The following is a 14,226-nucleotide window of genomic DNA, read 5'->3' as shown; positions in this document are numbered from 1 at the left end:
TATTTGCCACCTTATATGTTTCCCTTTCTACATACTTAGGCTAGGTTCATACATGTGCGTCTCATTTGCTCGTACATCGGAGACCATTCATTTGAATAGGCTGCTGTGTCTATGTTTCACACAGGAAAAAAAAAAGTTCCTGCAGCATTTTTAAACCGCAGCGCCCGGGAAATCGCACGGTGCTTTGGCTTTGCAGGCTCCTAGCAAAATAATAATAAAAAAAATAATAATAAATGCACATCATTTTTACCCGCAAAAAGATGTGCATTTATTGGTATTTATTATTATTATTTTTTTTTTACAAAAGGTAAATGAACAATTTAACCCCTTCACGCCTGAGGGTAAAACAGATCTAAACGCCTAAGCACAATTCTGCAACATTGATGTGTGTTAGTAAAACCATCCGTATCATCACAACTACTTCGTACATCCAGGTGGATTATACCGCGTTTTTTTCAGGACAAATTGGGCTTTCATTTGGTGGTAAATGGTAATGGATATCTCCTGATTTTTTATCAAAGAAAATCTGGCCCAAAAAAGTAAAAAAAAAAATATTTTTTTTTTATTTAGCTGTGTGTTTCTTGTTACTACCATAACCTACCACCAAAGAATAACCCAAAATAAATTCTCCAGCTCTTGACGATCGCAGCGATACCACATGTGTGCATGTTATTTGTTGTTTGTACCCGGAGTACAGCCCAGAAACAATAGTGCGCATTTTGTTTTTGTCTTTTTTTTTTAACCTAAAACACACTGACACCAATTTTTTTCTAAATCCTGACCTTTGACCCTGACCTTTGCCCTTGACCTTGACCCAAACACTAACCCTGGCACTGAACTAAATCAAACCTTGATCTAGGTATTTTTTCTTTATTTTTTAATATTTATTTATCTTTTTTTTTTTTTTCAAACATTTTTTTTTCTTTCTATGCCAGGAGTTAGAGAGATACAGTGTATATAATGATACAATGTATAATAGAGTGTATATAATGATACAATGTATAATAGGATGTATATAATGATACAATGTATAATAGGATGTATATAATGATACAATGTATAATAGGATGTATATAATGATACAATGTATAATAGAATGTATATAATGATACAATGTATAATAGAGTGTATATAATGATACAATGTATAATAGGATGTATATAATAATACAATGTATAATAGGATGTATATAATGATACAATGTATAATAGAATGTATATAATGATACAATGTATAATAGAGTGTATATAATGATACAATGTATAATAGAGTGTATATAATGATACAATGTATAATAGGATGTATATAATGATACGATGTATAATGGGATGTATATAATGATACAATGTATAATGGAATGTATATAATGATACAATGTATAATAGGATGTATATAATGATACAATGTATAATGGGATGTTTATAATGATACAATGTATAATAGGATGTATATAATGATACAATGTATAATAGAATGTATATAATGATCGAATGTATATAATGATACAATGTGTAATAGGATGTATATAATGATACAATGTATAATAGAATGTATATAATGATACAATGTATAATAGAGTGTATATAATGATACAATGTATGATAGGATGTATATAATGATACAATGTATAATAGGATGTATATAATGATACGATGTATAATGGGATGTATATAATGATACAATGTATAATGGAATGTATATAATGATACAATGTATAATAGGATGTATATAATGATACAATGTATAATGGGATGTATATAATGATACAATGTATAATAGGATGTATATAATGATACAATGTATAATAGAATGTATATAATGATCGAATGTATATAATGATACAATGTGTAATAGGATGTATATAATGATACAATGTATAATAGAATGTATATAATGATACAATGTATAATAGAGTGTATATAATGATACAATGTATAATAGGATGTATATAATGATACAATGTATAATAGGATGTATATAATGATACGATGTATAATGGGATGTATATAATGATACAATGTATAATGGAATGTATATAATGATACAATGTATAATAGGATGTATATAATGATACAATGTATAATGGGATGTATATAATGATACAATGTATAATAGGATGTATATAATGATACAATGTATAATAGAATGTATATAATGATCGAATGTATATAATGATACAATGTGTAATATAATGTATATAATGATACAATGTATAATGGATGTATATAATGATACAATGTATAATAGGATGTATATAATGATACAATGTATAATAGGATGTATATAATGATACAATATATAATAGAATGTATGTAATGATACAATGTATAATAGAGTGTATATAATGATACAATGTATAATGGAATGTATATAATGATACAATGTATAATAGGATGTATATAATGATACAATGTATAATAGAATGTATATAATGATACCATGTATAATGGAATGTATATAATGATACAATGTATAATTGAATGTATATAATGATAGAATGTATATAATGATACAATGTGTAATAGAATGTATATAATGATACAATGTATAATAGGATGTATATAATGATACAATGTATAATAGGATGTATATAATGATACAATGTATAATGGAATGTATATAATGATACAATGTATAATAGAATGTATATAATGATACAATGTATAATAGGATGTATATAATGATACAACGTATAATGGAATGTATATAATGATACAATGTATAATAGAATGTATATAATGATATAATGTATAATAGGATGTATATAATGATACAATGTATAACAGGATGTATATAATGTATAATGGAATGTATATAATGATACATATAATAGAATGTATATAATGATACAATGTATAATAGAATGTATATAATAGGATGTATATAATGATACAATGTATCTCTCGTCTCCATTCATAGAGAGAGAAAAAACAAGAGGGCCGGGCTGTACAGTGACTGATCACTGTGATAGCCAATCAGAGGCTATCACAGCGATCACGTGACCTGGAATCGGGAGTCCCGGGTCCTGATCGTTAGAACGGGACCCGGTGCTCTCAGTGAAACCGCGGTCTTTGTGCTGGGAGCGTGCTGTGCGGGGCACTCCCGGCACAAAGACAGGTATGCAAATAAGCGGCCCCACGGAAAAAAGCCCAGTTCCATGAGACCGCATATTTGTGTGACGTCGGCATCAAGGGGTTAATGGCAGATTTGTCTTTATTATATTTTACAACAAATTTAACAGTACAAAGCATGAGAAATAATTGATAACATGGACAGTGGACAGGCGTGGCTATGATCCATGCGGATGAATAAAGATGATTCCAAACAAGAGTAACATGGAAGGGTCAGGAACACATATGACGGAGATATGAGACAACATGGATACAAGAGGGGCATCCCCAGGCGAGATGTATGAAACAAGATGAGATAACTCCGTGTAACAAAGAGTATGAACCCAAAAATGGAGAAAAAGGAGAAAAAAGTCTAAAGAGAAGAGAAAACAGAGAAGCCAGTTGAAAAGATAGTGAAGGAGAAGAAGAGAGCGGGTCGGGAGATGGATAAGGCAAAAAGCAGAGTCAAGGTGCCCCCCCATCAGTATTCCATCAGGGTGACCCCGCCGCCTGCACCCCGATATGGGCCGCGGGGAAATGAACAATTTAGAATGGAATTCTACTAGTGTATGGCCAGCTTTAGACAATCAGCCCCCCCCTCCCATCCCCTTTATGTTGGAAAATGGAAATTTCTAATTCTTTCACTCAATCAAATATATCCAGTAATAGATACAATCATTTTCTCCCACCTTCAGTCTCAGATGCCGCCCGGACGAGATGAGTCACCTCCTCGAGCACACGGGACTCCATGGTCTTCTTCCCTATCCCGAAATTCCTCAGAGAGGAGATGGTGAATCGTCGCAGAGGACGCCATCGGGGGCCATTAATATCTGCAGTGAAGAATCATCATCAATGGGTCACAGATCGTAGCAGTGATCAGAAGATAATGCCAAACCACCATCTACATTGGACTGTTCTTTACAAAGCAGAGGAAAGCACTGAGCTGTGGTAGGTGTTAGATAGTTTTCTACTTACTTACCACAAGGCATTTGCCTAGGGGGGCATTTTTCAGGGGGGGGCAGCACTTCCCCTTGGAAGAAGGGACGGAAGAAGGGACACACGTGGCATGGGGACCTGGTGGGATGCTGTGGGTTTCATGATGGTGTATGCAGGGCCTGACTCCCATTCCTGGGGATGTACGGAGCTGTGAAGGTGAGTGTCTTTCTCTCTCATGGGGGATGGTGGCTGGGGGGCAGTGGTAGTGGGAGGCTCAGGTGGAGGGCAGGGGTGCTCTTGGTTAATGTCAGGCTCTGTGGGGGGGGGGGCACCAATTTTTGTGTTGCCTAGGGCAGCACAAAACCGAAATACACCGCTTAAAAAAGTATTCATACCCCTTGAAATTCTCCACATTTTGTCATGTTACAACCAAAAACGTCGATGTACTTTATTGGGATTGGATGCGACAGACCAACGCAAAGTGGAACATCATTGTGAAGTGGAAAGAAAATGAGAAATGGTTTTCAAATTGTTTTTACAACGATACCCCTAACTAAAATCTAGTGGAACCAATTGTGGAGGGTATGGGATCAGTGGCAGTGCTGGTGGGGGGATGGGATCAGTGGCAGTGCTGGTGGGGGGGGGGGGTGGGATCCATGGGAGTGGTGGTTGTGGAGGGAATGGGATCAGTGGCAGTGCTGGTGGGGGGATGGCATCAAGGGCAGTGCTGGGGGGGTGACAGTGCCTGTGCAGGGGGGATAGAATGAGTGGCAGTGCTGGTGGGGTGATGGGATCAGTGGTAGTGCTGGTGGGGGGATGGCATCAATGGCAGTGCTGGAGGGGTGACAGTGCCTGTGTAGGGGGATAGAATGAGTGGCAGCGCTGGTGGGGTGATGGGGTCAGTGGTAGTGCTGGGGGGGGGGGGGGGTGATGAGTGGCAATGCTGATCCTATTTGATGGGATCAGTGGTAGTGGTGGTGTGTGAGGGGGAAAATGAGATCCATTGCAGTGCCGGTGGGATGGGATGCTTGGCAGTGCTAGGGGTGTGTGATCAGTGGCGGTGCTGGTGGGGGGATGGGAGCAGTGGCAGTTGTGGTGGGGAGAATAGGATCAGTGGCAGTGCTGGGGAGATGGGATGAGTGGTAGTGCTGGGGGGGGGATGATGAGTGGCAATGCTGATCTTATTTGATGGGATCAGTGGTAGTGGTGGTGGTGTGTGAGGGGGAAATGGGATCCATTGCAGTGCCGGCGGGATGGGGTGCATGGCAGTGCTAGGGGGGTGTGATCAGTGGCGGTGCTGGTGGGGGGATGGGGTGAGTGGCAATGTGGGGGGGGGTGATCAGTGGCAGTGCTTATGGGGGAAATATGATCAGTGGCAGTTGTGGTGGTGGTGGTGGGGTTGGGTTCAGTGGCAGTGGTGGGTGGGGATGGTTGTGCGATACTCTGAAGTCCATGCTTTCTGTCTCTCTGGCTCCCTCCAGGATCCATGTGTCTCCAGGTCACTGTCCCAAGATGGTGTCCTCACACAGTGAAGACCTCCATCTCTTCCCCTCCTTCACTCTACAGGTTCAACTGACTCTTCCAGTTTCTGCCCCCACCAATGCCATGCCACATCTGCCTGCTGCAGTGAACAGAATGGGCGGAGAGGCTGGGTTGGTGGTCCCACAGCAGTTACGATGTCAGTGATAGTACACTCCACCATCATTGCCTCTGCACCAGCGGGACCCCCTCTGTCAGAACTACCAGGTCCCGGTTGCAAGTGCGACCCTGGCAGTCCTGCCACTGGAACAATGCCAGAAAAGTGACGCAGCAGCTTTATTAAATTCCCCCCATTATTTCTCATTCTGTATATAGAAAACATCTTTTGGTGGTTTGTGATGTCCCCAACCTTGCCTGTTCTGGAATGGGGACACGTTTGGTAGGTTCTATAATGTACAGTAGAGCGGGCGGAATTCTGAGAAGTGTCCTGACAACCTTACCATAGCCTTTGGTGGGAATGTCCAGCGTGGAAAAAATTGGGCGACCACTGAACTCCTCGGCGTGGTTCAGTAGGGCGTCCTTCACCATCTCATAGCCACAGAGGACCACCACCGGCTCCGTCAGACACCAGATGGTGAATATCGAGCCGTACTTTTGGCTGAGCTGTCATAGGTAAAAAAAAAAAAAGAAAAATCAATAAAGAGGGAGAGGTCAACAATGACAGGAATTCTCCCACTGGAGGAACACAGACTCACAGTACCCCCCCCCCCCCGCTCACGACTTGTTTTCTAAACCCATAATTTAATGTAGATATAGCTGAACCCGCCTGTCTCTGAATTCAAGACTTTACAAATCCTACAACTCCTTCTACCAATCCCTGACAAGCATGCAGCAGAGCCAGAACTCCTTATTTGCATACGTGTTTTGGTGTTGGCTCACAAGGCTTTCAAGCCAGAGGATCAGAATGACAACAGGGTGGCGCACTTTGAAAGAGAAATGTCAAAAATGGTAGTGTGTATTTTTTTTCAGGACAGGTCTACTCTACTGTGAGGGGGAACTAAGCTACTGAGATACTGTTGGGAGGGGAAGCTGAACTACTGAGATACTGCTGGGAGGGGGAGCTGAGCTACTGAGATACTGCTGGGAGGGGGAGCTGGCCTACTGAGATAATGCTGGAAGAGGGATCTGAGATACTGCTGGGAGGGGGAGCTGAGCTGCTGAGATAATGCTGGAAGAGGGATCTGAGCTACTGAGATACTGGTGTTAGGGGGAGCTGAGCTACTGAGATAATGCTGGAAGATGGATCTAAAGATACTGCTGGGAGGGGGAGCTGAGCTGCTGAGATAATGCTGGAAGAGAGATCTGAGCTACTGAGATAATGCTGGGAGGGGGAGCTGAGCTGCTGAGATACTGGTGTGAGGGGGAGCTGAGCTGCTGAGATACTGGTGTGAGGGGGAGCTGAGTTACTGAGATAATGCTGGAAGAGGGATCTGAGCTACTGAGATACTGGTGTTAGGGGGAGCTGGCCTACTGAGATAATGCTGGAAGAGGGATCTGAGATACTGCTGGGAGGGGGAGCTGAGCTGCTGAGATAACGCTGGAAGAGGGATCTGAGCTACTGAGATAATGCTGGGATGGGGAGCTGAGCTGCTGAGATACTGCTGGGAGGGGGAGCTGAGCTGCTGAGATACTGCTGGGATGGGGAGCTGAGCTGCTGAGATACTGCTGGGATGGGGAGCTGAGCTGTTGAGATACTGCTGGGATGGGGAGCTGAGCTGCTGAGATACTGCTGGGAGGGGGAGCTGAGCTACTGAGATAATGCTGGGAGGGGGAACCAAGCTGCTGAAATACTGTTTGGGGGGAACTGAGCAGCTTAGATACTGCTGGAAAAGGGAACTGATCTGTTGAAAAATTGCTGAGCTGAGCTGCTGAGAATTGATGGACGTTGATACTTCTGCTTTGAAGGATGGATTGCTCCACAGTACTCGCAGCCACAGTTAATGAAGGCTTATTTTTCAAAGTGTATTTAAAGAGGAACTTCGACCTACCTAAACCCCCCAAAAAAACCCTTTCACTTGTCCCTGTCTCAAAATAAACAAACAAACAAACAAAAAAAACCCATATGATTACTACACCATGACGTCCGGCTTTGTCTTGCTTGAAACTCAAGTTCTCCTTTAGCACTTTTCTCTAGTGCTACCATCTTTAATGGACATCTTGTACAGGCACACCATGGGGTTGATGTACTAGCTTCCAGGTTGTATTATCAAAGCTTAATTGAACAAGATGAAGTTAGAAGATGATTGGTTACCACCAGATTTTGCACTCTCCAGCTTTAGTAAATCAACCCTCATGGGTCTTTGGAGGTCCTCTGACAGAGAGCCCCATGGCCTGTGTGTGCATGACTGAGATTTCGTAAACTATCCAGGGATGTCTATTTCACACAGAACAGGCATTGACCCATGGTGGGTCTGCACATGTGTAGGAGCCTCAATATCATCATCGCCTAGATGACTGTAGCCCCTGATCCATATCACTGCTGTGTCTGGCAGCATAGACTGGGCCACTATCACTGCCACTGCCCTGCATTTCCTCTCCTCCTCTCAAGCTGCCAAGCACAGGAGTGGCTGTGGGGAGAGAGGAGAGGGAGACAGAATACTGGCTTTTTGCAGGACTGTATGCAGCCTCAGAAAGAGCTGGAGGAAGTCCCGGCCCACCACCCAGAATCACAGAGAGAAAGACCCGGCCCACCACCCAGGATCACAGAGAGGAAGGCCCGGCCCACCACCCAGGATCACAGAGAGGAAGGCCCGGTCCACCACCAAGGATAACAGAGAGGAAGACCTGGCCCACCACCCAGGATCACAGAAAGGAAGACCTGGCCCACCACCCAGGATCACAGAGAGGAAGACCCGACCCACCACCCAGGATCACAGAGAGGAAGGCCTGGCCCACCACCCAGAATCACAGAGAGGAAGGCCTGGCCCACCACCCAGGATCACAGAGAGGAAGGCCTGGCCCACCACCCAGGATCACAGAGAGGAAGGCCTGGCCCACCACCCAGGGTCACAGAGAGGAAGGCCCCAATCTGTAGGTGCCAGACAGAGGTCAGCAGCACTCTGCCATGTTGCCAGGGCTTCAGCTGGGGACCCCACATCCTCTGTTCTGACTAACTGTTGGGGTGCTAGAACGACTTTCTCTGCTTCCAAGTCCTCGATCTGTTGCTGGAGGAAGGGACAACCACCTCCTCCCCTGGAGGGAGAATCTGCCATTGGGGAGGGAGAACGACTTCCTCCTTTCCCTGCTCCATTGGCTTGTCGCTGGGGAGGGAAGATGGCTTCCTCCTCTTCCTGGCCCCTGGACTGCCATTGAGAAGCTGAGTTGGCTGACCAGTCTCCTGAAGACCTATACAGCTGCAGAGATGACATGGCACTGTCTTCCAGGGGCATGGACCCTTGCTGGGAAGGGGAGAAGGCTTCCTCCGCTCCCAGGTTATTTTACAGACACTGGGGAAATTAGCTGGTTTCTCCATCTCCCAGATACCTGTCCTGCTGCTGGACAGTTGCATTCCTCCATCCAAGCTCATGCTGTGCAGAAACTAGTTTGTCAAGGTCAAGGTGAGTGAACTCTTGCTGCATCTGCCATAGGAGCTGCACTTCCATAGCTGCGCGTGGAGGTGGGTAAAGCAAAGTTACTCTGCCCCATTGTTGACACTTCAGCTGGGATTTTAGAGCTGTTGGCTGGAACCCCCTGATAGTCCCAGGCAAATGAAGCCCTACCCAGCTGCTGAGGAGAGTCTAGCAGCCATCTGCAGGCGATCTCCAACTCCCATTCCTGGATGGCTAGAAATTCAAAATCTTCCTGTGCCCAGAGCACTTCCTAGATGTTCAGCATCTGGTCTCTGTAATCTATGATTTCCTCCAACCACCACTCCAGATCACTCCTGAAGTCAGGGTCCTCTGACAGACTCCTGTACAACAGCCCCAAGCCACCATAGCCAAAGCCTTCCATTGGGCTGTCGTCCGCTGTCCATGGGTACACTTGGGCTACATACCAGCGGAGGGCTCTTTAGCTCTTGTCTAGCCGCATCTCTGACTAGACCAGTCTGCTTAACTCAATGTCCACTCCTCATGCAGTTGTTCCCCCAATAACGGAACCCGCACTTTGTACTGCAACCAGTACCTTTCTTGGATGGAGGGAATCATTTTTCCCTGGCAGCACTGCTCGCGGTTTGGTGCTTCCTTACAGAGTTGCCGGCGGACAGAATCATACCATCCCAGCAGGACCTGCAGTGGCACTGGTCCCCTGTGCTGCATCCGCATCTCTCGCAGCCTCCTTCCAAATTCCTCTTCCATGGCGGCAGGTATCTGTACCTCTCCTCTTCTGCTAACCAGACTTCAGATCCCGGAGGTGGTTTGGATGCCCCAGACTGCAGGAAGCATCCCACTGCTGCCACCAAATGTGATGGACCACCTGCCACCCCTGCCTGGGTGCCTCCTCCAAGCAGTGCCTCCTGCCCTCCAAACCTTTCCAGCAGACCAATATCTAATACCAACCCTTTACCCCAAGCATCACACACAGACATGATGTTAAGGTAAAACCAAAAGGGAATAACTTTATTGAAAAGGAATACAGGTTTTTATACTTCAAAAAAAAAAGGGCAGTCACCACAAGAACAATAAAAAACAAATATTACACATTGAGGTAAACATCCTACAATGGTTAGGTAACGAGGTAACATTAACACAAGACCAATCACATCCTGTAGGAATCTCCAGGACAATTGTCCAACAGACAGAAACAATAGGTGACTCAATTAACAATGGTAATTCACACCTAGAAGGGGGAATGGGGGAATTACAGGATAGGAGAAAAACACACCTAGACAGGATAGGCAAACACAGGTACACATCATAATAGTAAACACATAACAACTTAATAAATAGATTACACATACTGTAACAGCAGGAGACCCCAATGTCAGGTTGTTTTGAGCAGATTAGAATCTTCTGCTCTGAGTCCCTGAGTTTAGGAGGGGTTGAAGCCGTCAATGCTGCCTTGGGTTGTTGATTCTATACCCCCAACAAAACATAGAGGCCCCAAATCTGTATCCGGGTCCTCCAGTTCTCAGAATCTGTGTGTTTCGGGGAGACATTAACTTCAATTCGAAGTAAAACTACTCCAAAGGTCCCCCAGACACACACCTCCCAAAGAATAGAGGCCCCTCAAACACCAAGGCTCATAGCCAGTAGGCAGGAGGCTAGCCTGCAGTCCCCTCCTAAATCCCCTGTCCTGGTTGGGTCTGTCACAATCCCCCACCCTAAAGGCAGACTAACCAGGTCCCAAAACTCCACCTAGTCTTGACATTGGGTTAGTTGGGTAGAGTGAACCCACATAGTTAGTCCACATGATCTCCATTCTTGGCAGCAGGGAAGAGTTGTCATTGGTAGGTGTGGGGCAGAGGCCTTGGACCGTCTATCCAACTGGTAGCACTTCAGCTGCGAGATCTTTACCATTCTAGGGCTCGATCTGCTGCTGTGGAAAGGGGTCGACTGCTCTGTCTGTCTGTTTCGGGGAGACATGGACTTTAATCTGAAACTACTCCAGAGTTCCCTCAGGCACTCACCTCCCAAAGAATAGAGCCCCCTTAAAACACCAGGGCCATAGTCAGTAAGCAAGAGGCTAGCCTGCAGTCAGAAATCACGGGGCCCCACACAGCAAACCTGGCAGGGCCCCTCCACCAAAACTACTCCAGAGTTCCCTCAGGCACTCACCTCCCAAAGAATAGAGCCCCCTTAAAACGCCAGGGCCATAGTCAGTAAGCAAGAGGCTAGCCTCCAGTCAGAAATCACGGGGCCCCACACAGCAAACCTGGCAGGGCCCCTCCACCAAAAAAATTAAATAAAAAAAAAAATATGCTTCAGTTATGAATGAACACCTTGAGTAATTGTTACCGATCACTCACTGTGTTCAGTCAGGAAAGGAAGGGGCTGGTAAATGTGAGATAATTAGCAGATCCTTTCCCCACTCTCCAACCTGAAGGATCCTATTGTGTGCTTGCAGATGCCAGTGGAAAAGAGAGCCAGAAGCTCTGTGGGGTGGGGGCTCACAGGGGGGCCTGGGCAGCAGGGGGAAACATATGGTGCACAGGGAGGGTGATGGGTGCATTAGGGGCAATTACTGAAACCGACCCCCTGTATGGCTCTCTTTGCCGCAGCTGAAAGCCAGCGGGAGGAAGAGGAGAAGAAGCCACCCTCTCTGATTCAAGCAGCTGCCTGGGCCCCCCTGCTGGGATGGGCCCCATACAGGAGGACTGGTGGTACCCCCCTTATCCATGGCCCTGCCTGTAGTCCCCTCCAAAAGCCCCTGCCCCTGTCCCAACACCTTCTGCATCAGGACCACTAGTTTGGCCTGGGAGGGGATGGAGCGAAACTCAACCGAGTCAATGTGGGGACATCACTGGTATATTTTCTGGTTCAACTTTGTAACCCCCCTAGCGGTCTGATTATGTCCATATTTCTGTGCTCAAAGCGGTACATTTTTTTGCATGGAAATATGTATTTTTTTTATTGTAGGCCTGTAATTCTTAGGAATAACTCACTGAAATCTGTCCGAACAAGAGTCTAGTAAACATCCCGGGGAGGATAAAACTTGAATCACGAAATCATAAATTATAATATAATAAATAATCATAAAAAAATAATAATATAATAATAATAATAAAAAATTTAATTCAATAATATAATCAAACCAAAAACACTGAAATGTGAAATAGAGCGCCAAATTCGCACATCGCTGAGCTCAGTCGCAGAATCGTTTTCAGTGTCTGATGAGGAATTTCCCCCACCAATCATTATCACTCAATTCTGCAAGTGGTTCTGATTTACTATCGCTGTTCTCTAGCCGGTCTAAAACCGCGTCTGACCTAAAGGGACGCTTTTTGGACGCCATGGACGTTTCTCAGTTTCCAGGCAGAAAGAACAGTAAAAATGCAGGCAGGGCGCCGGACAAAGCACTCGGGACAAAATGTATGTGAAATGGTTTGATACAGGAATGTTATACTATGTGATTTTAGTGAATTTAGTGAATGTCACTTTTACAACTTTCAAATTTCCCGCCAGTTCCGTCCCCCGTACGTCCCGACGCTTGCAGGAAACGGAACCCAGAAGACAGATGCCGGCATCGGCCGGAGGACATTACCGGGGACACTGCAGGGGGGACATCGCGGGAGCGAAGGACAAGGTAAGTGCAGAAGGGATCCCGGAGCAATGCTGCAGTGTATTCCCGAGCAGGGGCGGACTAACCATTTGGAAACTCGGGCACTGCCCGAGGGCCCGGGGTCAGTAGGGGGCCCCATGAGATGCCCCTGGTACCTTTTTCATAGGCTTTTTTGAGCTTGGGCAAGGACACAGGGGCCCCATGATCCCCTATTGCCCGGGGGCCTCATGAGTTGTCAGTCCTCCCCTGTTCCCGAGTGTAGCTCGGGGTTACCGCTTGTGGTGCTGAAACTTTACCCCCAGCTACCCTTGGGAATACCACCACGGGGGTTAAGAAAACATTACTACTTACAAAGTTGCCTGTACTGGAGCCAGGAACCCCACTGGACTCCCACTGCAGAGTGGTACACGTCTGCTGCTATAGGTGGTGATGGTTTGGATGGACGGTGTATCGGTCGTCAGGTGCAGGAAACACATTTTGCATTACTGAGTACAATCTGGTTGGATCCCGGAGGTCACTTACCAAGGTGTAGTTTTTATCAGCAGTGTGAAGATTCATATACTTTGGGGTTCCCAGGAAAGGCAGTGGGGTGGGTCCGGGGGGCAGTGACCTGTGCCGTCTGTGCGGTCTCCACCATGATAGGACAAAGTGGAGGGTGATGAGGACAATGACCACCAGAGCGAGAATGGTGGATAATTCCATCTTCCTGGAAAAGACAAGACATGCCAACTATGAGAGAAGTCAATATTCCTCCCAACCCACCTCTTCACATTGACTAAGTGACACATACAGAGCATCCAGAATGTATTCCCAGAACTTAACTTTTGCCACATTTTGTTATGTTGCGGCCTTATTCCAAAATGGACTAAATGAATTTTTTTCCTCGACAATCTACAAACAATACCCCATAATGACAACGTGAAAGAAGTTCTTTGCAATTTATTAAAATAAAAAACGAAAACCGTATATACAGTGGGGATGGAAAGTTTGGGCACCCCAGCTAAAAGTTTGTATTAATGTGCATAAAGAAGCCAAGGAAAGATGGAAAAATCTCCAAAAGGCATCAAATTACAGATTAGACATTCTTATAATATGTCAACAAAAGTTAGATTTTATTTCCATCATTTACACTTTCAAAATAACAGAAAACAAAAAAATGGCGTCTGCAAAAGTTTGGGCTCCCTGCAGAGTTAATATCTTGTACTGCCCCCAAGTATCACAGCTTGTAAACGCTTTTTGTAGCCAGCCAAGAGTCTTTCAATTCTTGTTTGAGGTATCTTTGCCCATTCTTCCTTACAAAAGTCTTCCAGTTCTTTGAGATTTCTGGGCTGTCTGTCACGCACTGCTCTTTTAAGGTCTATCCATAGATTTTCAATGATGTTGAGGTCAGGAGATTGTGAAGGCCATGGCAAAACCTTCAGTTTACGCCTCTTGATGTAATCCCCCGTGGATTTCGAGGTGTGTTTAGGATCATTATCCATTT

At 45.0% G+C, this 14,226-nt stretch overlaps 1 protein-coding gene across 1 annotated transcript in view; it reads right to left on the bottom strand.

Annotated features, from left to right (window-relative positions):
* Nucleotides 1–14,226, bottom strand: part of LOC149431335 (cytochrome P450 2C3-like) — a 92,040-nt gene that overhangs the window by 53,384 nt on the left and 24,430 nt on the right. Inside the window, exons 2-4 of the mRNA XM_089665652.1 lie at nt 13,266–13,449; nt 6,026–6,188; nt 3,800–3,940 (exon numbers count right to left, since the gene is read on the bottom strand). Of these exons, the coding sequence (XP_089521778.1) occupies nt 3,800–3,940; nt 6,026–6,188; nt 13,266–13,445 (484 nt within the window). The 5' untranslated portion in view covers nt 13,446–13,449. The remainder of the gene's footprint in view (nt 1–3,799; nt 3,941–6,025; nt 6,189–13,265; nt 13,450–14,226) is intronic.

Source organism: Staurois parvus, unplaced genomic scaffold (genome assembly GCF_062004578.1).
Source record: "Staurois parvus isolate SC_StPar_1 unplaced genomic scaffold, SC_StPar_1.0 ptg002290l, whole genome shotgun sequence".
NCBI lineage: Eukaryota > Metazoa > Chordata > Amphibia > Anura > Ranidae > Staurois > Staurois parvus.
This window is presented reverse-complemented; position numbering and strand designations above follow the sequence as displayed.